The sequence below is a fragment of the Syngnathoides biaculeatus genome, chromosome 20, assembly GCF_019802595.1.
Source record: "Syngnathoides biaculeatus isolate LvHL_M chromosome 20, ASM1980259v1, whole genome shotgun sequence".
Classification (NCBI taxonomy): domain Eukaryota; kingdom Metazoa; phylum Chordata; class Actinopteri; order Syngnathiformes; family Syngnathidae; genus Syngnathoides; species Syngnathoides biaculeatus.
Window position 1 is genome coordinate 13,983,075 of NC_084659.1, and position 22,867 is coordinate 14,005,941.

General features: G+C 42.6%; 1 protein-coding gene across 3 annotated transcripts; it reads right to left on the bottom strand.

The window, feature by feature from the left end:
- Positions 1–10,608: 10,608 nt before the first annotated feature.
- etnk1 (ethanolamine kinase 1) lies at positions 10,609–21,218 on the bottom strand. 3 transcript variants are annotated; one of them, XM_061806814.1, is made up of 8 exons: positions 20,916–21,215; positions 19,504–19,763; positions 19,252–19,392; positions 17,230–17,372; positions 14,570–14,653; positions 12,930–13,090; positions 12,494–12,567; positions 10,609–12,410 (listed from the first exon to the last, which is right to left on the bottom strand). In XM_061806814.1, the coding sequence occupies exons 1-8, from the start codon at positions 21,060–21,062 to the stop codon at positions 12,338–12,340; spliced, it is 1,083 nt and encodes a 360-aa protein (XP_061662798.1). In that variant the 5' UTR covers positions 21,063–21,215; the 3' UTR covers positions 10,609–12,337. The 3 variants fall into 3 exon arrangements, 1 of the variants encoding a protein (XP_061662798.1); XR_009792988.1 differs by lacking the exons at positions 10,609–12,410; positions 12,494–12,567 and adding an exon at positions 15,700–15,762 and having other exon boundaries at positions 13,036–13,090; positions 16,698–17,372; positions 20,916–21,218; XR_009792987.1 differs by lacking the exons at positions 10,609–12,410; positions 12,494–12,567 and adding an exon at positions 15,700–15,762 and having other exon boundaries at positions 13,036–13,090; positions 16,581–17,372; positions 20,916–21,218.
- Between the last annotated feature and the right edge of the window lie 1,649 nt (positions 21,219–22,867).

Below are 22,867 nucleotides of genomic sequence, written 5' to 3' on the forward strand. Positions count from 1 at the left end.
GGACCGGGGGAACCCAGGAGTGGAACCCGGGGAGTGGGGACATGGAGAACATAATGCCAGGAAGGATGGAAGGAAGTGGGAGGGGGTGACAAATGACCGTGACAAAAATTTGGATGAAGTCTGTTCTGGTTAATCGCAAATGGAGTCCGTCCATTTTCTTTGCCGCTTATCCTCACGAGGGTCGCGGGGAGCGCTGGAGCCTATCCCAGCTGTCAACGGGCATGAGGTGGGGCACACCATGAACTGGTCGCCAGCCAATCGCAGGGCACATCGAGACAAACAGCCGCACTCCAATGAATGCATGTTTTTGGGATGTGGGAGGAAACCGGAGTGACCGGAGAAAACCCACGCAGGCACGGGGAGAACATGCAAACTCGACACAGGCAGGTCCGGGATCGAACCCGGTCCTCAGGACCGTGAGGCCAACGCTTTACCAGCTGAGCCCACCACGCCGCCAAATAATTTTTGTATTTTTTTTGGTTTATTTAGACAATGTTTTGCATGTCTAACTATGAAATTCACTTCAACGGTTATGTTAGAAAAATACAAATAAAATAAAAAATGATAAAACGGAATAAGTGGTGCACCGATTTCTGTTTGAAAAAAAATGGTAGCCAAAAAGACAAATGCGAAGATGGTCAAGTTAAACGGATGAAATGTCAAGAAAGTGCGCAAAGAAGGTGAAAAGCATCCGAAGAAAGAGTGCGAAAGCGCGCACCACTCGGGGAGTGAGAGCAGAGTGAAGGGGGGGGGGGGGACCGGAACGAGAACAAACTCGTTTCCAGAGCGGCGGCAGACTTGAAAACAATTATCAGCCGTCTCCATCGTCCGCGTGGAGAGAGGAGCCCGTTTTGTCGGGGGCTCTTTGTTTTTCTCAAGGACATATTCATTATTTCAGATGAGACCCATTTGAGACCAAATAAAGACTTTCTCTCTCGGCGCTGTCACGCTCGATGCGGCTGTGATGTTGCATCTGAGGGGATGTTATAAAAAAAAAAAAACATGTTTGAAAAGGAGTGATGAAAGCACTTCTAGGCCACTAATGCATGTTCATTAAGTTCAAATTCGCTTTTATTTCTGTCTCCTTTTCACATTTGAGACCAGGTTTTAAAACCAGTGTTGTTTTTCCTATTCTCACCCCCTCCCCACCCCCACCCCCAAGATTTTCTCCGGAAAAAAAACGTCAACGACGTCTTTTCTTCTTTTTTTTCCCCCCAAATAGCTCGGAATGGTAACATCTTAACAACAAAGCCGACACAACAAACCCAAAGTAAGAAGGGCACGCTGTTTTTTTTTTTTTTTTGTGAGTCATCTAAATGGTTGGAGCCTTGCATTGTACTGAAAAGTTGCGGGGCCGTTGAGGTCAAACACAAATGGAAAATAAACAGATAAGGTCCCGGTTTCACCTGCCCGCGCGCCGGCACAATGAACGACCTCTGTGCGCCGATATGAAAGCAAAAAGGTAAACACGAACCCTCCCGCATGCAAACACGACACACTTCAAATGGCCTTCGAGAGCGCCGCATTCCACATTTAATTGGGAGTGGAAAGGAGGAGGCCGTTGGAGGAAAAAAGAAGAGGGAGGAAGAAAATCCAAAGTAAACTTTTTGCGGCCAATCGCAGCAGGTCGGGTCACCTCTCGTGAAATCGACACAGATGACCTCTTGTTACTTACCCAAACCCGAGTGTAAACATGTTTTCAGGGGCGGAAAAGTACATTGAAGTCATTTTACGACCTTGAATAATGTGTTTAAACATTCATTTCCCTTTTTTATTTTCACTACGCGAATTCGCAGCGAGGCGCTCGCAGCATTTGAGCAAGAGAGTCTGCTCAAAGCAGCAGCCCGAAATTGTGCTAGCTAGCTTGACGTTAGTTTCGGTGAACAGCAGATGGCGACGTCGCCAAACTGGCGACCTCCTGAGGTGGATGAAAATAAATGTATTAATGTGTTCTTGTTCTATAATCGCAATATCAATCAGAGGAATGGGTATTAGCTGCTGCTGTTATTTATTGGAGTTGGGGTCACAGTTCTGAGGACCGGAGTTCAAATCCCGGTCCTGCCAATGTGGCGTTTACGTGTTCTACCCTGTGCCTGTGTGGGTTTTCTCCAGGCACTCCGTTTTCCTCCAACATCCCAAAAAACATGCATCATTGAAGACTCTAAATTTCCCATAGGTGTGATTATCATCCATGTGCACTGCGATTGGCTGCCAACCAGTTCAGGGTGTAACCCCGCCTCCTGCCCGATGATAGCCAGGAAAGGCTGCGGCGCTCCCGCGACCCTCGTGAGGATAAGCGGCTCGGAAAATGGATGGATGGATTACCTTAGTGATTTGGGGACTATTGCAAGGTGGCCAGGTAATCGAAATTCACTGAAAATGTAATTAAAATCCATCCAACACAATATTTTATTTTGACAATCTGACATACAGGAAGTCTTTGAGAAGACTGGAAGTAATCCAGAAATGCAAAGATTTTTTTTTTTATTATTATTTTGATACAGTTTGGAAGAAAAGCAATAGCACGGGAGGGGAATATGATGAATACGTACTCGGGCGACAGCAATGTCACTCGAGCAATCTGCAGACTTTAATTCACAGTTCGAGTCCACATGGGAAATTTGATGTAAGCCCGTGCGAGTACAAAAGGGCACTCGGAATTGTGTTCCATTTATATACACGGCATTATTAATTTTGACACTTAGTGGGCAAACGGACAAGTCGATAATGCCGTTTCGGGCTCACGGTTTACATAATCTAGGACATTTGTTGTTCATTTTAATTTTTCAATCCACGATTTAGACGCTGGAATAAATAAAGTGTCTGAATGCAATCTGGATTAAAACCTTTATAATTATCCATGAAAATCCACAGTTGAAATGTTTTAAGAGGATGTGAGTTATTATTTAACGCACACACACACACACAGTGAGAGAGATACAGGGGGGGACATCTGTGCTTGAATGCTGACCAAAAAAATAATAATAAAAAAAAAATACAAATCCATAGCGACTTCACTCACAATACAATTTTGTTGGGAAGTGTGAGAATTTGTTTCAAGTTGATGGCAACAGCCTCCATTTTGGGTTGACTTTGATGTCACCGTGCGAACAGCGAAATGTGTGGAGAAGTGTTGCGTTCAGGGCCTGCCATCTGTACCACCTCCAACTGCAAAGCACTCGAGATGCTCTCGCAGTGTTTGCTCGCCACCAAAATAGAAAACGCGGCGGTCAGAGAGGCTCTTAAACGGGGCATTGCTGACATCTGTCGGCCGCTTGGAGAACTGCAGGAAACCGCTCCAAAAATAAAATCAATAAGCGTACATTTTGTCAAAAATATTTTAAATGCACCTTTGTACCAGGGCGCTCGTTACTATCATTACTAGGTCTAAAAAAAAAATAATGAATTTTTTAAATTCATTCAATCATTTAATGCACTAGTACTGAAAATCAAGGCTTCCTTGAAGTGTGCAACAAAAATTGATTTAAAAAAGGAAGTCAATCAATAATAAAATAATGAAATAAATTGTAATCCAGCATTGTCTTTGAGTTGATGTAAAAGTCCAACAATTACTTTTGTTGCCAAAATGTACATTTCTCTAAAATGGGTCCCTTTGATTATTATTTTTTTCCCTTTTAACGAGCTTACCAGCGCGTTTCTTTTTAATCTTCCCTCACTGACTCGCCTGCCAAGACGCAGACACGAAGCATCGCTGGCATAAGGAATCAGATTTGGACCAGAAATCAATAAACTAAGCTCCAAAAATTGGAATTTCCTCCGCAAAACGTCGATTTTATTAAAAGAGCGTCTCATCCATATAGTTTTTTTATTCACTCGTCCCGGCGCTGATTTCTCCTGGGAAGCACAACAGCAGCGCCACTGTGCATTAATGCCCGCTCCGTGAGATTTACTCGCCGCGTTTGTGAGCGCTGAATGCATCGTGGTGTTTACTGACCAATAGCATCAGTGACAAATCTGGCTGCTATACATAAATCCTTCTCTGTCTCAAGTCGCAAAAGCTTATGACGTGCGCGGCAGAACGAGATAAAAAAGCAGGCAGAATGGGTGTTATTTTATTTTTTTTTTTAAATAAAAAGCACTAATGCTTCCATAGAAACTGTCGCTTTAGACAACTCATCTGTCAGCTCATGAAGTGCACGTCTGTTGAGGAATTAGTCCAACTGACTCACTAAGTATGGTGAAAATGGTGGTGGTGGGGTGGGGGGTGTCTTACGTAAAAAATAAATCCGCCAAAGACTGTTCAAAACACATTCAAAGATGCTCAAAAACATTTTTTTTTTTTTTACCTGGCGTCGACATGAAGACGGGGTGTTGCGTTGCAGTCATCTTGACGAAGCTGCTTGTCCTCAAAAACTACAAATAAAATCACATTTTAAAACGCACTGTTAATAAATGTGCAAGTACCAGAGTTAAACGTGGAACATCAAAAGCGAATTAAAAATGTCTATACATATATATTATGGGGGCACCGTGGGGCAGCTGGAAAAGTGTTGGCCCCACAGTTCTGAGGACCCGGGTTCGATCAGTGAGTTTCCTCCCACGTCCCAAAAAACATGCAACATTAATTGGACACACTAAATTGCCGCTAGGTGTGATTGTGAGTGCAGCTATTTGTCTTTATGTGCCCTGCGATCGACTGGTGACCAGTTCAGGCTGTACCCCGCCTCCTGCCCTTCGACAGCTGGGATAGGCTCCAGCACTCCCAGCGACCCTCGTGAGGATAAGTGGCAAAGGAACGTACTTTTTAAGACTAAAACCTCATTTATGATAAATACTTGGGCCTACTTCGTTACCCGCATGAGACAACGAGAGAGATTTGCGTGACTAAGAACCACAACAAAAGGTTCGGACAATTATCATAAATCATAACACCCTTCACTATGTTACTTAGCTGTACTAAAAATGACCATTTTTAGTTTAATCGTCCTAAACCAGTCAAGGAATCTTAATGTTTGACAAGCTAGCTATACTGTTCAATTACTTGACATGTTTTGTTGTATTTTGGGGGGGCACTAACCTGGTGTATAAAGTATGCGAACCACTGCGCAAAATCAAACATTCTTTGTATCTGTAACTCGGGATACTTTAGCGTAGCCACAGCTGCGTTTGGCTAATGGTTCCTTTTGGGTCGTGGGGGTTCGGATCCGCACGTGCACCGATCGCATTCCACGCGGCGCACCTTGAGAGGATGTCATGTTTTAGGCTTGGATGGGAATGCATAAATCAACATTTTTGGGTGTATTTTCTACTCATTTGCATCCTCGCCCGAGTGCACCTGCAGTGGCAAAATGCAAAATACGGCACTTAAAAGCACCATCAGGGGGAGGACAGTGGTGGGAAGTAATCCATCCATCCATCTTCTTAGCCGCTTATCCTCACGAGGGTCACGGGGAGTGCTGGAGGCGGGGTACACCCTGAAATGGTCGCCGGCCAATTGCAGGGCACATGGAGAAAAACAGCCACATTCACAAACACACCTAGGAGCAATTTAGAGTGTCCAAATAATGTTTCATGTTTTTTGGGATGTGGGAGGAAACCAAAGTGCCACCCGGAGAAAACCCACGCAGGCACGGGGAGAACATGTAAACTCCACACAGGCAGGGCCGGGATCACACCTGGGTCTTCAGAACTGTGAGGCCAACGCTTTACCAGCTGCCCCACCGTGCCGCCGTGGGAAGTAAATTAAGTACAAATACTTGGCGACAGTTACATACATTTTTTTCTGGTATTAGAAAGTGAGTATTGTTTTTTTTTTCTCATGACATTTGACTTTTACCACTCATGCATCAGAAATTTGAAATAGTGGAGGGCCGCCATCATGTGTTTAAAAGCCCAAAATGTCGCCAAGCACATATTTTGCTGTTTGCGTCTACAATGTTTGCTTCGAGTTCATTTCTAAAGTAGGAGGTTGACCAATAAGTACTCCTCATTGCATAACAACTATGAGAAATGAAGAAATGAAGAAATTTTGCCACCGCCGAGTTCCAATAAAACCATAATGGCATTCTTAGATGATCCTCGCTAATCCTCGCCTCACAATGTGACGCGTTTACTTGTCTGGAAGTTGACAATACGCGACAAAGGGCCCCGACGCAGTCCGCCTCAGACGTTTTCTTTCTCCTGAGAATCCACGCAAACAATGCGACGCGAATTAGAAGGTGGGAGAACTCCAGACAAATGGGATCGGGCTGTTGTTCTGCTCCGAACAACCGTGGCTTAACTGGGGGATGAGAGCGATTTGGGCTCGCGGGCCGTATTGCGAGGGAGAAAGGGAAATTGAAGAAGAGACTGCAACGACGAACAGGGACATGACGACAGCACGTTTGATCCTGAGGGATGTGCGAGAGCGTTTGAAGACGACAATTCCCATTTGTGATGATAACACGTGTTGTTTTTTTTTATAGTGTGTACACTCATCCTTCTACTTCCCCCTCTTGTGCTATTGTATTACGGGCAGCTGCGCGGGCATTGTAGCGCCCGCCGCTAATCTCCGAGCGAAATCTTTCGGGTCGATGTGGTTTCTGAGCAGCTGTCTGCGTTGTGGGAAGCGCCGCTAATCTGCCTCGCTATCTTTTAGCCCCCTCGTTTAGCTGGTTGATCCTCTCCCATTATGCCTCCCTCTTCATCAAAATGTGCCGCTGAGCTTGGCAAGCTGCGCCGGAATTCTGGATGGATAAAAAAAAAGGAGAGGAAGTAGAGACTCCATATAAACCTTATAAAGCTACTTATTGTTGTAATTTGACTTGAAAGGAGACAATACTCCTCCGCGGCGTCAACATCTTCAATCAAGTTCCAGTTTTTCCAAGTCATCTAGCCACCATCAACTCACATTGGTTTCCTTGAAACAGAAGGACAGTACCAGTTGGTGGCAGTCACGAGCCACGGAGCTGCTAATTGACTTATGCAAGTCTTAAGAAAGACCCAAATAAAGTCGAGTTACCACAACATTTCCAGCAGATCCAGACCACTGATCTAAAAAAAAAAAAAAAAAAAAAAAAGACCGGATAGCGCATACACATCAAGCGGTATGTCGAATGATTGAAGCCAGTTGGCCGCCATCTTCGTACTCCCAAAACGTGTGGAGGACACGGTTTACAGGTTTGATTGTGGCGGGGTTTTCCTCAAAGTTTGGCATGTAGAATTAAAACTGGTCGTGTGAGCTTGACATTTGTTCAGTTCTGGTAACATGAAGGATTTTTAATTCGACTTGGTAAGCCAAAAAAGGCGAAGTGCAAAGAAATGACATAGAACACCGTGACTACCAAAAAACCTTGCATATTACCTAGGGCCCAATTTCCGTGACATGTTAACTTTCCCAAAATACGCTGTGATGCACTATAATCATAACATACCGAAAAACTAAGCATTTTTTTGTCATAAAAACATTAAATTTGAAGTCAATCATATATATTTTTGGAAATAAGGACTCGCAAAGGGAAAACAGATGCTAAACACATTGTTCATTTGTTGTCTCTGCGACGTCTTATTTCAGACAGGACATTTAAACTTTTTTTCCTAACATTTGAAATACAAATTCAATTTACAGAGTTATGGATTTTGAAATTCATCAAAAATTTCACAGAAAATGTGTTTTCTTGCTTATCCACTGATGAAGTTTTGGAAAATATCGCTTTTCGTGAAAAACCATCGGCCTATAAAGGTGAATAGCAAACAGTGAACAACAACAACCGTAAACAAAAGTTTGTTCAAGTGAATTCAGCTCATCAGAAAATAAAAAGAAAACCTTTACAAACAAACTTTAACACTGTCAAAGTCAATCTTTCTAACTTGCCTGTGGAATGTTTTCGCACAGCCACGAAACTGGCGATTAACACAATTAGTCGCTGTCGCTGCACAGGCGTGGTTATTTTGGGAGTATCAAGATGGCGGATGGCGACTTCATTTTTGGTGGCCAATGATCCATCCAGTCAATTTTTTTTATTTTAGATCAGTGAACCAGACAAGTCATACAATCTTGTTCCAGTTGCAACATAAACTGGAGTAGTCATAAAATGTTTTTGTTACCCAGCATTAAAAAAAAATGCATTCATGCCTTGTAAAAGTTAAGGAAACAACAACTGAGACTTATGATGGCATTTAATCTATTAAACAGAGTTGATCTATAGTTGTATTTCAAACTCAAATTGAACTCAACTTTATTCCTGAACAAACTATGCTGCGTAATTTGCATACATAAGAGAAGGCCGTTAAACAAAAGCCCAAATGTGTTTTCTGTTGGCCAAATATAACCAGACGTGGCCTAATGAGCTAATGGAGAATAAAAAAAAGAATCATATTTAATTTTTTAATGTGGTTTTATGTGAAGAAAGTTTGCATTCGCCCTGTGCCCTCAAACATAACTCAGGGGAGTTTATTTCAAAACACTGACTATGGACAATTGTCAGTCGATTAAAAGTTAAGTTGCAAATTTTATTCATCTTTTTTTTTTTAACTTTCTTTGATTTTTGTCACAATTCAAAGCACTTTTTCCCCCTGCATTCAGCGTTTAGAACAATATTTTAAACGCTACTTCTTGCCCAAGCGTGCACACGACTGCGCCTCATTAGTAAAATGATTGGCAAAAAAACGAAAATTTTTGCTTTCCTGTTTTAACCCAAATTAAAAATTCGGTCGGTTATCATAAACCATCGAATCCAACTAGTTACGTTACTTAGTTGTACTCAAATATTCACCAATAACGATTTATTTTTAAAGGTTCCAAACTAGTCTCTAGAAGTCAATGTTTGACGAGCTAGTTAAGCTGTTAAAATTATCTTACCTGCTAGTTATGGAGTGGCGGACTAACAGTTCGACATTGTTGTTGTTGTTATTGTCGTCTCCAACGCTCAACGTAATCTTTGAAAACAATTGTTATTTTCGGAGCTCCTCAATTCCGCTGTTGTTGACGCAGGTGTCGACGTCACAATGGCAAATGAGCAACAATCCAAATTGGGTTACTCGCTTGGTGCGAATCACCCCCAAAATGTTTAAAAAAAATCAAAAGGGGGAAAATGTGTTAAAATTAAAAGGCAGATTTACTTTTTAATTATTATTGGGGGGTTTTTGTTGTTTTTTTTATTTGGGGTCCTCTTCGGCTGTTAGGTCAAGCAGAACCGAGGTTCTGTATCCCTTTTATGACGGAACACTTTCAGTGTGACAATGTAGTTTTTAGCTTCCTCTGCGGTTTCTTAGTACAGTTTTATAATTGAAGTTCATTGAGAATCAGAGTCAATCAGAGCAAAGTTTTAATGAGGGCGGGAGGAACGAGGATAAAAAAAACAAAGCGCTAATTGTAACAGGAATGAGAAAAGTAAATGGTTACATATTTACAACAGGGAAATATTAAATATGGCTGTTGCATGGGGCTGTAGCATGACGCCCTGTGAGGGATGCATATGACAAGATAGGACACGAGAAGAAGCATGCAGGACAAGGGTCGTGACCCCGGCTGTACAATTTAAGTGTGGTGGCATTGACTAAATCGCAGTGTCAAACCCGAGGCCGGGGGGCCCAGATCCGTCCCGCTGCATGATTGTATGTGGCCCGCAAAGGCAAATCATCTGCATCAACTTCCATAATTTTTTATGAAATCTGTACCAAAATTTCAACTTGTCACATCATAAATGATAATGCTGAGATATTCCAAGCATATTTTTTTTCTACTGCCAAACAGCAATAGTTGAAAAACCCGAAAAACCTCATTTCGGATTCCAAAAGTAGTTCAAAACTATTTCATAAATTTGAATGAGATGACTTGTCACGTACTCCAGGAAAACAGTTCAGGGATGAGTTTTTCACAAGAACAAGTCAGGGTGAAAAGATATTGGATTGTCTTTTTAATTATTGTGTTATTTGTGCGGATGTGTGGAGTGGGGGAGATAACTGAATTACAGTCAGCCATTATAATTGTTTGAATATATTAGACTGTTGGCTTGAAAAAGACAAAAAAAAAAAGTAGGTCTTACATTGTTACTTGAAAATGATGAGACGTAGCTGATAAGTTTTTTAATTTAGCTCACAGGACGGCACAATGTAAATGTATTTTCCACGCACCCTCTTTATTCATTACGAGACAATGGAAAAATCTAGTGCAGTACAGTTATATCATCTAAGTCTGAACAAATATAATAGACACACACACACACGGATTATCATATATACATGTACTCATTTGTCATTTGAGAATTAGAGGACCATTTCGCCAGCAATATTTTTGCAAAATTATTGTTTTGTAATCTGCCATGTTTTCCGGCAAAACAGATAATCAGATATATTATAATTTGATGCATCTTGCAACTTCAAATCATATATTTTGCTGTGTTTGGGGCATAACGTTATGATTAGATAAACAAATTTGTGCACTAAATGGCTCATTATTTGTTTCCAAAGCTCTGCTGGTCTTGTTGCTCATTTTTCCCCCCTTTCAAAAGCTCCTGGATGATGCCCCCTGGAGGAACGATTGAGTAATTACAGTTCCCCCCCCCCCCTTCTCCAGCAATGCACTGTACACACACTTCATCAGAGCTACCAAAATTACCACTATCAGCAGCAATATGTATGTTATGAAAAATCTCAAGAAGCACAAAGTGGATATAAGAGTAAATATTTTATTTTTTTAGTTTTGTTTACAGTATTTCAAGTCAACTTACATGTTACTTCTACTCGCTTTCCAGATGACTTCATTTAAAAAAAAAAAAGAAAAAAAAAAAACATATTGCATTTGTTTCCTGTACATTATAAACAATATACTGCAATGGCCACAGAAAACATGGAGCGAAAAAGTCACAAAACTACGAAGCCCACCTTTTGAGATGGCTTTTCGACCACAGTTCCCAAAATCTGACAGTGACGTGATGTAAACTGCCCTCTTTTTAACGCGACATTTTCACATTTCAAAAGCTTATGTGCGTGGATTGCTGACTTCACATTAATAGTCTGCTGCCCCTCTACTTGTTGGCGCGAACGATGGACCTTGTTTCTCAATTCTGACAAGTACAAATAAGAGCACACTGGCGAACAAACATTTCAGCAACTACTTGTCAGCTGAGAAGAATGAACAGTGCATTGACATATGGAGGGGGGGGGTGCAAGCATCTTAATATTAACAATTTGCATTTACACATTTCAATTGCTCAGGAAGCTGTTTTATCTTGTAAAAGCTCAACTTATTGCAACGTTTGACACTTCTAGAAAGAATCAGACCAAAAAAGACATCCGATCTTTTTTTTTTTTTTGTTTGTTTTTTATATTTTCATACTTACATATATTGTACCTATAAAGAGCTATTCATGGTCATTTTGCAGTGGCTTCTGACTGTAGGTGTCCAATCTCATTTTCAGAATCCTTCAAACGTTTACCGTGCAATATTTACAAAAGGAAAGCTCAACTTTGGCGCCGGCTCATTGAAGGTAACATGGATTATCATTTAGTATTTCCAAAGGCCTCCTTCGACATACTTTGCCTCTTGGTCAGCGTGTCAACAGCAGCCATTTTGTCTTACTCGACAGCACTGAGTAGCACTTTGCAGATGACGGACGTCACCGTCACAACTTTTGCGCTGTCCGCATTTCAACGTTTCCTACAAGTCAAGCGGTTTTGGTCTCGTCTTAATGCTCCCGCGTCAAAGGAAAGCCGAGCGGCACGATGAGGATGGAATGCGAAAACGGCCACTTTGTTTTGCCAAGAGATTCCGCCTACGCCGACTCTTGTTTTGACCCTCAACGAACACACTGAAAAACACACACACGCGCGCGCGCCCTGACTGCATGGCTATTCTGGCGCATCAGTCGTGCGCAGCATGCTGGAACCAAAAATAAGGGTTTCAAAAACAAAAGCATGCCAGGCGTTTCTCGGCCGTTCAGTATGTCGTGACTCTCACTTCCTGGGCAAAGCACACTAAGTGCGTGTTGCTTGATCTTGGTGGTTCGGTTGCCTCTCTGGGGGAGGAGTGGGGGGGGGGGGGGTTTCCATGGAAGTGACTTGGTGGAGTCTCCAAACAATCAGATTAGTGTTTAGCTCCCATCTCTTATTCAGTGCGCCTTAAATGTGCGATTTGAAATAGCCACGCAATGTGTCACAATGCCTAGGCTGTTCAGTCAGTACATGCACTCCATTTTTTTTTTTTTTTAAACATAACTCGCAGGTGGGTGGGTAAATGATTGTGCCACCTTGCACCAGGCACTGAACAAAGGTCTTCCCGGCACGTGCCCCTAGAGGGCGCTCTATGTCTGTAGTCAGAGAGGCACTGAGCAGGGCATGGAGGCCAGAGGAAGAGCAGGAGGAAGAAGAGCGGCGGGCTTGGGGTTGGGTGGGGGTTTTATTCTGGTAGGCTCAACACAGCCACCTCGGGTTTCATCCTGAAGTACTGGTTGAAACGCAGCACTGCGTACCTTGAAGGACAAAACGGATGAACGTCAAATCAGATCTTGACAAAAGCAGTCACATGTAGTTTCATTATTGGAACGCGACTTACTCCAAGAAGTCGAAGTCGATGGTGGAGAATTTGGCCTGAATCAGAGCCCAGAGAGCCCAGAAGAAATGTGATGCCTGCGAGAAGAGAAGGCAAAGCAAAGTGACAAAGGATTCAGGCTCAAACCCAGCGTTGCTTGTGCTTTGTATTGCTTTCCCTTCTGAGACTGAGCGCTGAACAAGGGAATTAAAGTCACCACGGCAACCACAACAAACACATGAAACTCAATCGATCCATTAGTCGTCGTCCTTGCGCTCCATTACAGGTAACTGCGCATGTGTGTGTGTGTTGTAACAAGATGATCAGAGATGAAATAAACCACAAGTTACCTTTTAACCTGCCATTAAAGTAGGACATGAAAAGTAATGGCGCGTGGCCTTCATCGCACAAGCGGCACCAAAGGGGCAGGGGGGCTCGATGCAGCAATAAAAGCACTTACCAGGGCAAATTTGTTGACTTGCACGTAGAGCATCTCCACTTCTCTGTCAGTCACCTCGCTGCTCAGACCTTTGTGCCCCTTGTAGGCTTCCAGGTACGAGCGAAGCCACTGCAGCTGAAAGGGCCTCGCTGGGTAGTGGCTGTAATCTACTTCGTTCAAACCTGGCGAGTAAAACAAATGACAGTTAACCCTTCACAAATTCATCTTTGATTTCAGTGATTCTCAAAAGGATGGTTTCACTAAATTCAATCTTCAAACTGTGCATGTTTCAGTGTCTTAATAAACTTTTTTTGGATCAACCCAGTATAATAGAGCTTGTGCATCTATGTCATAAAATCACGTGACTTTTGTTTATTCCACCACATTGCCGGTCAAGCTAAGCATTGCTCAATGTTAAATCGGTTGGAGACGACACGGAAATATGTCCTGTAGGACGACCTCCAGAGTCTTGTCCAATACCGTCAGACATTTAGAAGGTGAAAATAAACAAACGTACGTGGAAAAATTGGAAAACTCGCCATAGAGGACCCGTATTTAATGCCAAAATCGATGTTTTTGCTGATGAGAAACTGGACTATTAATTCGCTTCCACTTGTCTTGGACAACTGGATCTACACATGAATCTGGTGAGTAAGTCGTAAAGATTTACACGGAAAAGTTTGAAAGTGTATAAAAGTCTGGACGCATACAAATACTTTGTTGCTGGATCTGTTCTCATCAGGAATAAATCCCACATAGTGATAGTTTTGGCGGCTCGTGAACGCGGAAGTTGTGTTCGGCGACACGTTAACCTTTGCCGGAATCCATCAATCTTTTCAGCTATTATTCAATACAAATATCAATATTAAAATAAATAACTCCTGGTTTTACACAAACTCGCAATCATTATGATTGGAAAGAAAAGAAAAAGACGACAGTCATCTCCATGGAACGTACACGGAAGCGATTGCAGCCACACTTAACCTCCGTAAACCTCTGCGACAGGTTTTCTTTTTTAACATGCATTGTTGTCAAATGAGCCAACTTGGCATTCTAAATATTTTTTGGTAATTTGAGATTGAGAAGAATAACTCCTACGTGAAATGAAGCGATCGCTACCCAGGCGTGTGTGTATTTTTATCGATATTTTCTGGTCTTTTTAGCTGATATTCCATAGAATGATCTCTTTGAATATCTGTCTCGTCTTGTTGTGACAACAAACAGCACAACAGGTATCGGGTATCGTAAATATTCTCTTCCGGTTCAATGTCTCCCACAACGTCCAGCATCTATGTTTGACCGGCAATATGGCGCATGAAAATGGTGACGTCACGTGCACGAGCTCTATATCATCGATTACCGTACAATACATTTGCATTCAATCTTATAGAACTACTACATTCAAACATTTATTTTGAAACGCGATTCATTTAGCAAATAACACTTGAACTGAATCATCATCTAAGTAGAATTTGATGTTTTCCGACAGTTCACCGCAGTATTACAGTTCAAACTGTGCCTAACATCACGTCCACAACTGCATTTTAATATCGGTAACGACGGTGGTAGAGCTAAGATTTATTTGTTTTATTTTTTTTAAGTGGTACGTAGGGTAAAATTTTTGAGAACCACCGTCGTATCGTATTCTGTACTATGCTTACCGGCAAACTCATTGAAGTGATTCCCAATGTCGAAGGCCTGGTAATTGTAGCCGGCGTACTCGTAGTCAATGAACTTTACATTCCCTGAAAGGAGAAGTGGAGCTGTTTAGACAGAGATATGGGAAACACTAAAAAAAATCATGTGGTTTTTTTTTTTCCAAGTATTTTTTTTTGTCCCTTTGATAACTCAGAATATCACGACTGTCAATTGGCTTGTTTCCTGTCCAAAACGGACCAGCCAGAAAAATCACCTCTCGAAGGGGATGGGGAAGGTCAAGGAAGAGTTTGCATTTTGAGAAGCTTTAGTGTGAGCATGGCTAGTTTATATATATATATATATATATATATTTTTTTTTTAAAGGCAACTGGTTGTCTTTTTTTACAAGGGCAATGGCCCCCAAACTTAGTTATCAGCTCACAAGTGACAGCTGTGATACACTTGCAGGGGAGAAAATGCACAAAGTCAGCACAAAAAAGTCACGCACCAAAGTTAAAGAGGAAAAGGAAGGAAAGAGGAATGAGTTTTTTTTTTTTTTTTTTGATAACATGCAAAGAAGACAAGACCAGTTTGACAAGAATGTGGCAGCAAGCGGGCAGTAATACGTGGTGGAGTAGAAAGGAAGAGGGTATAACACCTAAAAAGAAAAAAAGAGTTTTGGAGGAGATGCAATAAAAATGTCGACGTTAAAGCAGCCAGAGTCCTGCCCTCTGGGCCAAGCGCTGTTACATAACACTATGGCTAAAAGGTTCATGCAGATGTCAGCTATTTGTCTTTCTATTGTACTTGTATTATTAGTCTGTATGGAACTTCATTTGGAGGAAGAAGAAATGCGGTGTTTGGCTCAGGTGATATGAGTCTTATATGGATGCATGCATTAATGATGAACACAAAACGAAAACATTCAGTCATAAAGTTGATCTCAAAATACAAACCCTTGCTTTGACATGCCCAGTTGTGAAAGAATTGTTTCAATGTTGCTGGAAAATTGTAGGAATGCATTGAAGCCAAATGAATGGGACTTGTAATTTCTTTGTCCTGACATGGAAAATTAATTTTGGGGTTTTTTGTTGCTTGCTTGTTTTCTGAGGTGGTGCTGGACTACAGAGAAAGACACTTTGAGGTGGGTTACCAGGTGGAGTGTGGGTCCTAGCGGGACACAACTGAACACCTCCAGGCAGTGGCTATAGCCCCCCTGTGCAGCAGATGAAAAGGTTGGGGCAAACATCTTTCAGACTTGCTCACTCGCTCACTGACATATTTGCCTTGCAGCCTTCCTGCAGAATGTTGAAACCCCAGGCAGTGCTGCTGTCCCCCCCACTCTCCCCACCCATCACCCCACTTTCCCGACTTGACATTTATCCAAAAAAAACCCAAAAAAAAACACCCCTCCAATGCTCCCGTCTCATTGGTCCACTGTGAACCCAATCGTGTGACCCCTTTTGACGCTTCTACAAAATGATCACATTTTTAGGCTTCCTGGTGTGAAATATGTGCAGGTTGCAACTAATGAATTGAATTTCTCCCAATACAACAAAAACACAAATTTGAGGTCCGAACTGGAGTGGGAGTCTACAGAGGATTCAGTCATTTGTAGGTGTGGTGCACTACTTTAAAAAAAAAAAAAAAAAAAAGACAATAGAAATGCCTTTTGCTATCTCTAATAATGTCCAAAGCCCCAACTTACTGAAGCCTGAAACACAATTCTGCAAGCATGCAACATGATCCATTTTCACTCATGCCAAGTGCCGCGCTCGGGTGCTGGTCCGATCCTAGCAACGCACGATGTCGTGTTTTTGCTGAAACAATGCACCCTTGTTTGACAGACAAATCCGTGGATTCAAACAAGGTTCTGGAGGTGTGGAATTTAACTCTACAATGATTAAACTGACTCTGGAAATGGCCTGTTTCAGTTTGAAATGTTTTGCAGAAGCGTGTTTCAGCTTGGTAATTGGCGCCACTAATCATTAAAAAAAAAAAAAAAAAAAAAAATGGAAAAAAAGGTGGTATCACCCGCATGACAAGAAGCCTAGTAATAAAAGTGTGAGGGGGGGGGACAACTTGTGGCTGAGAAGCATTGGAGGGCGCCATGGCTGCCATGACTTCATCCTGTTTAGGCGGACTACACACGAGGGCCCCCCGCGAGGCGACTGCGCCGAAGTTTGCCGCTCTCCTTTGCCTCCCCAGGGGCAGGCGCAGCCTCGGCTGTTCCTCCTATGGGAGAGAGGCTAGACACAAGGAGCTGTGAGAAATGCCCCGCCCCTCGCCGCCGACAGACGAGGGGCCTGACAGCTCATATAACCCCCCGCCCCACATTACATAACCCTCCCACATCGTACGCGTTACCTCTTTCTCACTCGGCCCAGCAAATATGACGGCCACCAAAACTTGCCGTGTGGAAGTGTGTGATGCTGATAACGGTGGTTTGACTGCACTTTGACCCAAGAAAATGTGACAATTGTTCATTCGCTCGCTTGGATATCATCCAAACCACCTTTACTGTCACCGCAGCCCAGTTCAAAAACAGCAAGTGGCACCGAGTGAAATGTGCTTGGTGATGGGAGTCGAGAAGCAGTTAATGGTGGAAGAGCAAAATGGCTGCACTCCGCACACCACAAAAACAGACACGCCGATTGCGAGACGTAAGCGGTGGACGACTTACCGGCCTGCTGGTTGTAGATGATGTTTTTGCACAGCAGGTCGTTGTGGCACAGGACCACAGGGGAGCCCAGCACCGACAGGCTCTGCTGCAGCCACACGAGCTCTTCTCTGAGGCAACGTAGGTTGGGCACCTCCGTGCTCAACCTGGCGGATATGCGAGGAATGACATGTTACACGTAGCTAACAAATTGGCAAAGGTAAAGCCTGTCTTGAGTTAGGGCTACAATGTGGCTTCTCCAAGGTTGCAGCACCTGCAAAGTCACTGTTTGTTTTGAAATGATCTTTTGCTGCGAACACACACAGTTGTTATTGCCAGCAGCACTTTCAAATAAACTGCCTCAGAGCATGTACCAGTATACACTCATTTGCCTAACTGAATGTAGCTAAAAATTGGTCAGTAAACGTTATTAGTGATTATTACCTTTGAAAAGGAATTCCATTTTTATGCTGTTTCTCACTGAATTAGACGTGTGGACCTAATCCAGGCCGAGTGAATAATCAGTCGATATTAGCGAAATTCCCGGCCTACAGACCGCACCTTGTTACAAGCCTCACCGAGTACATTTGTAAAGGAAATACCATTTGGCACACACATACGCCGCAGCTGTGTAAAAGCCGCAAGTGCCCACATTGAAACATAAGATATTTACAAAGAAAGACAACACAAAGAGTTTAATGCTAACTGTAGCGCCACGCTAACACCGCCCTAAGAGGGCCGGTTTAAAAAAAAAACATTTGTAAAAATCACTGAGGCACAGCAGTAATACGCTAGCCCAGCGCTAACAGGGCCGGACCGGTAAAAGTCACTCCCTCGGCAAATGTATTCCACCAGTCTCACTCTTACCTTTTCTGGTCGAGCGCTCCCTTGCGGCCGTTACAAAAAAAATGCACAAATTAGCAGCATCACCGCAGGGTTGAAAGCGTGTGGAAAAAAGTCGCGGTTTATAGGTCGGAAATTACGGTGGTCATTTTTAAATTGGCATTTTTTAAACATATATAGGACAATACAACATGAGACAAAGATGATTTACTCATATTGTTACTATTATTATTATTTGAACACCCTGCCTCAGGAGATGCAAGACTGCGTTAAATTCCATCGCCGGCCTTAGGTGGCCTTGATCTGTGTGACGTAACAGCGATTATCAAAGTTAGACTTTCCACATGTGAGTGCTTTTATCTGTAAAATTATTGCACCTTTGTGTGTGGGTGCTTCAAATCCAGACAATTGAATATTTCAAATAATTACAAGTGTATTTACTTGCATTTTTTCAGTGTGAATATCAGCTCATTTAAACTAAGCAATCACTGTAATTTCCGGCCTACAAGCCGCAACTTTTTTTCAAGACGCTTTCAACCCTGCGGTTTATGCGGTGATGCGGCTAATTTGTGCATTTTTTTCTAACGGCCGGAAGGGGGTACTCGAGTGGAATAGGTAAGAATGGAAAGTGGAATATATGTGCCGAGGAAGTGACATATTTGCCTGTGAGTATTGTACATGGTGTTTTCTTGTGTTGCTGCTTTGTGTGTGTTAAAGACGTAGCTGTTTGAAATTTAGAATTAATGCAACATGTATGCTAATTGTTAGCACATATGAATACACATTATATCAGCGTTAATCTACTATACTTTTGTGATACAAACTTAATGGTTTGCTTTGGTTCACTATTTTGAAAATACAAAATTCAAGTCTCTTCTGTTTTATGTGTTACCTCTAAAGTAAACTTTAACTTGAAGCAAGCTCACTTTGCCTCTTTTTTTGGAGAACTTTGCAAGCGAGAGGGCAAACAGCCGAAGAATTCTTTAAAAAGTGGGGTTTAGTAAGTGTGTTTAAATATCTTAAATGTGATTAAAGTGTATAGGAGGAGTCAAACTACATTTTGAAAAAAAATATATAGTCTCTCTCTGTATGACAAATTCTGGGTACGGAATGTATCCCTCATAACAGGGGGGTGTGGGGGGCGGGGTGTCAATGGAGCATGTGAAATGCAAGTGAGTGTGGCTAAGCAAATCCAACACTCACCTCGCATTCTTCTCAGGGTCACTGAAGTACTTTGGAATGAGCGAGAAGTACTTTCCCATCTTCAGCCACAAGTCCGACTGGGGCACCCAGCCATTGTGAGCATGGATGGCGTGATACTTGGCGAGCTGTCTGGCAATAAGCCTGGAAAAGTAGACAATGGGATTTCATGAATGCCAAAATAACTGGACTGTGGCTCTGAAATCTAGCCCCTGTGATAAACAGAGGCTCGCAGTCCAAGCAAAGCGGAGATACCTGAAAACGGGCTGGCTCCGGATGTGCTCCGGCTCCAGCGCCGTGCCTTGCAGGAACTCATAGCACAGGCCGTTGTTGAAGGTGCAGTAGAGGCGCGGGGCGCAGCGGTGCGCGTGCAGGACTCGGAAGCTCTTCACCTCGTTCTCGCGGTCGATCAAAAGCTCAGTCTTGTTCCCGTAGATGCGGACCAGGACTACGTCTTGCATAACCGTGCCCACGTAGCAGCCGAGTAGCTTATTGGTGATGCCGTCGGTGAAAAACTGCAAAAACAAAGAGTTGGGAAACCATGATGAACATGTCTCCATTTTTTTTTTTGCGTGTTACATAACTTGAACTATGCTGGACTCTTTTCAAGCCCCTCTGTTTTGAAGCTGAGAGCGTTCGGTCGAGCTCTGCTGTGGCGGGGTGTCAACATACCAGCCCTAATTGTTATCCCTATGAGGCATTGACTGGGAATGACAGGAATTTTATTTTCACGCGGGACGCAATGACTGGCATTTGCTGAGCTCTCTTTTCTATTTTTTTTTTTCCTCTCCACTCGCTCATTGATGAAGATGAGGAAAGCGGGTCAGTGCACGTGACCAACAGTGTTGACACCTCTCAGCCTCCACAACAAAACAAAACACCTAGACTCCTTTTGAGTTGTTGTTTTAGCAAAAATATTAATGCTGTAGACAAGTGCTCAAGACTTTTGCACAGCACTGGATATGAAACCGAAACTGGTTGTTTATTCCAATAAAACTGAGATTCGCAGGAAAAAAAAGGAGGAAGTGTGAAAATAGTCTACTCAAACTTGACTGTCTGCTCCAGGCACAACAGATACACTCATGCACTAAATCCTCCCTATACAAAAATAACAATGCTCACGTTTTGCTCAGGCAAAGCGTAAAATTCCACATACACTGAATAACCCAGTTTTATTTTGTCTGTGCTAAAATGATGTATTCACCCCAAAATAACATCTTTGTATGTTTATACATCAGGTATAGCGGAAGGCTCATTAATCATTTCAGAATTTTTTTGTTTTAGTAGTGTGTAGTTCGACTTTTTGCCCCACACCACAAAATAAAATAAGTCACTGGAACCCGATGGCTCGAGACGTCTGCCGAAAGCTCGCGGTGTTTCGCCCGTGACTTGGAAAGTGACGCAGAGGAAAAATACCGCATCTCGGCTGCAATAAAAACCCTCAATAATAGTAATAATTAATCCTAAACTCGTGCGTGACACACTGGCGGTCTTGTGTGTCTCCAGTGGCCATTTTAAATAAGGAAGCTGTCGTTTCTTGCCGTTCCGCTAACTTGAATACCCCTCCGAGAGGTTTAAATTAGGCTTGCTACGTTACAAATACAGAGGAGGGGGAAACGAGAACGTTTATGTTAGATTTTTAAATAAAAGAGAACCATAAACGCCACCTTTATTTTGACCTCGGATGGTTTCCAGCTCGGTCTCAGCTCCTTGACCAGCTTCAACGCGCCGGTTCTGTAGTCTCTCTCCTCGACTGTCACGTCGATTTTGGGCACAGCCGGTGCCTCTTCGGGTACGTGAATGTAGTTAGCCATACTTCAGTTTTTATTCGTAATATTATCGTCCCAAGGAAGGGTTGAGAGCGAGAAACGAGGGTAATCTAAGAAAATCGCGTGACAGCCTTACTATGATCTCAGCTAAGTGAAGAGACAGAACGCTGCAACGCCTCTCTTAATGCCCCCGCCCACCCGGGAGAAAGCTTGTCCTGGTGCATGACGGGAAACGAATGCTACTGGGTGCGCTTGATTCTCTTAAAGGAGCCACCGACTGAAAACCTTCACACCCTTTTCCGTCACATTGACCGAAACTCTCGTGTTTAAAAGCACAACTATGTGCTTTTCAACGCAAATAAAGTATATATTTGTAAAAATGGATGACAGAAATTATTATATGAATCATAAAGATAGGGTTGTTTTGTTTTGCTTTACGTAACATTAATCGGCACTCCTTGTGTTAATACACAAGCGCACAGCACTTCAACCCATTCATGTCTCATGGTGTATGACGTCACATCCGCCGGATACTGCCAAAGGGCTGAGCTGTGCGTCAAACTGGACGTTTTTAAATGGCAGCTGGCGAGTTGTATGAGTCAAGTGGGCGGACATGGAGAAGGCAAATCCACTTAACTAAATGGATCGAGCGGTCTCGTGTGTCATAGACGAGACTCTTAACCCGTTCCACGCTGCTTATTTTCCTGTGCACACATGGGAAGTTCCGGGTCAAATTCGACACGGGCCAAGAATACAGCGGAGTATTAATATCCTATGACATAAGCAAAAACTGGATTAATGATTAAACAACATTTCACGGAAAAGGGGAAGGGTGTGAACGGTGTGTTTCTGAAGATTCTTGGTTACTGTGTATAATCGTTCTTATGCAGTTTCAAATTCAAGTCAACAGGCTCATGTTTCTCCCAAGCGTCATCTTGAACAATATTACCACTGTCCCATAAAAATATACACATGGCATGTGCAGTTCAAGGGAAATAATTTTTGTAAACGTGTTCAATTCGAACTGGGACTGTGGATGTAGATTTGTGTCGCCAGGAATTGAAATGTAAAAGGGAAATAGGATTTCAATTTGAAATGTAAAGTGATAAATAAAAAAAAAATGTCAATAGTTGTATTTCAGTGTAACTTTTCAATGTTGACAATTCAACCGGCTACAATTTGCTGTCTAAAATTAACCGTCTGTGCCACCAGGCAGGGGTATGGAAGTAGGCAAATGGCAACGGGATTTGAATTTGAAATAGGATTTGTTATAAACGAATCATTTAAGCACGTCGCATCTTTTGCATTTCACGAAACCGACCGCATCATTATTTATGTTGTGCAGTTCGATCAAACGTGAAGCTGAGAAGCAGCATTGCTGTGAAATATGTCCGTAGGGAAAATAACTACGCTCCGTTGCCAAATTTTCAGTTGTATGGTGTTACACTCCTTTTTAACAACATACTACAGGAAAATAGAGGCATTGAACTCACCGTTGTGTTAGCGTTACGTGACTAAGAAAGCGTAACTACGATTGGCTGGGTGCTGTGTAGCTATCTCCCATGACCGCCACAGGGATGTCACGTGACTAAGAAAGCGTAACAGCATTGGCTAACTGCTGGGTGTTGGGTTCTGAATTCCTTTGCCAGTGTCTGTGACCTCAGGTAACCCCGTCTTCTTCACACCAAACGTGAATTTTAACAATGAAACTGAATTTTAACAATGAAGTTGAATTTCAGACAGCGAATTATAACATCAAAACTGAATTTTAACAACGAAACTGAATTTGAACAACGAAGTAGAATTTTACCAACGAAACTGAATATTAATAATGAAGTTGAATTTCAGAC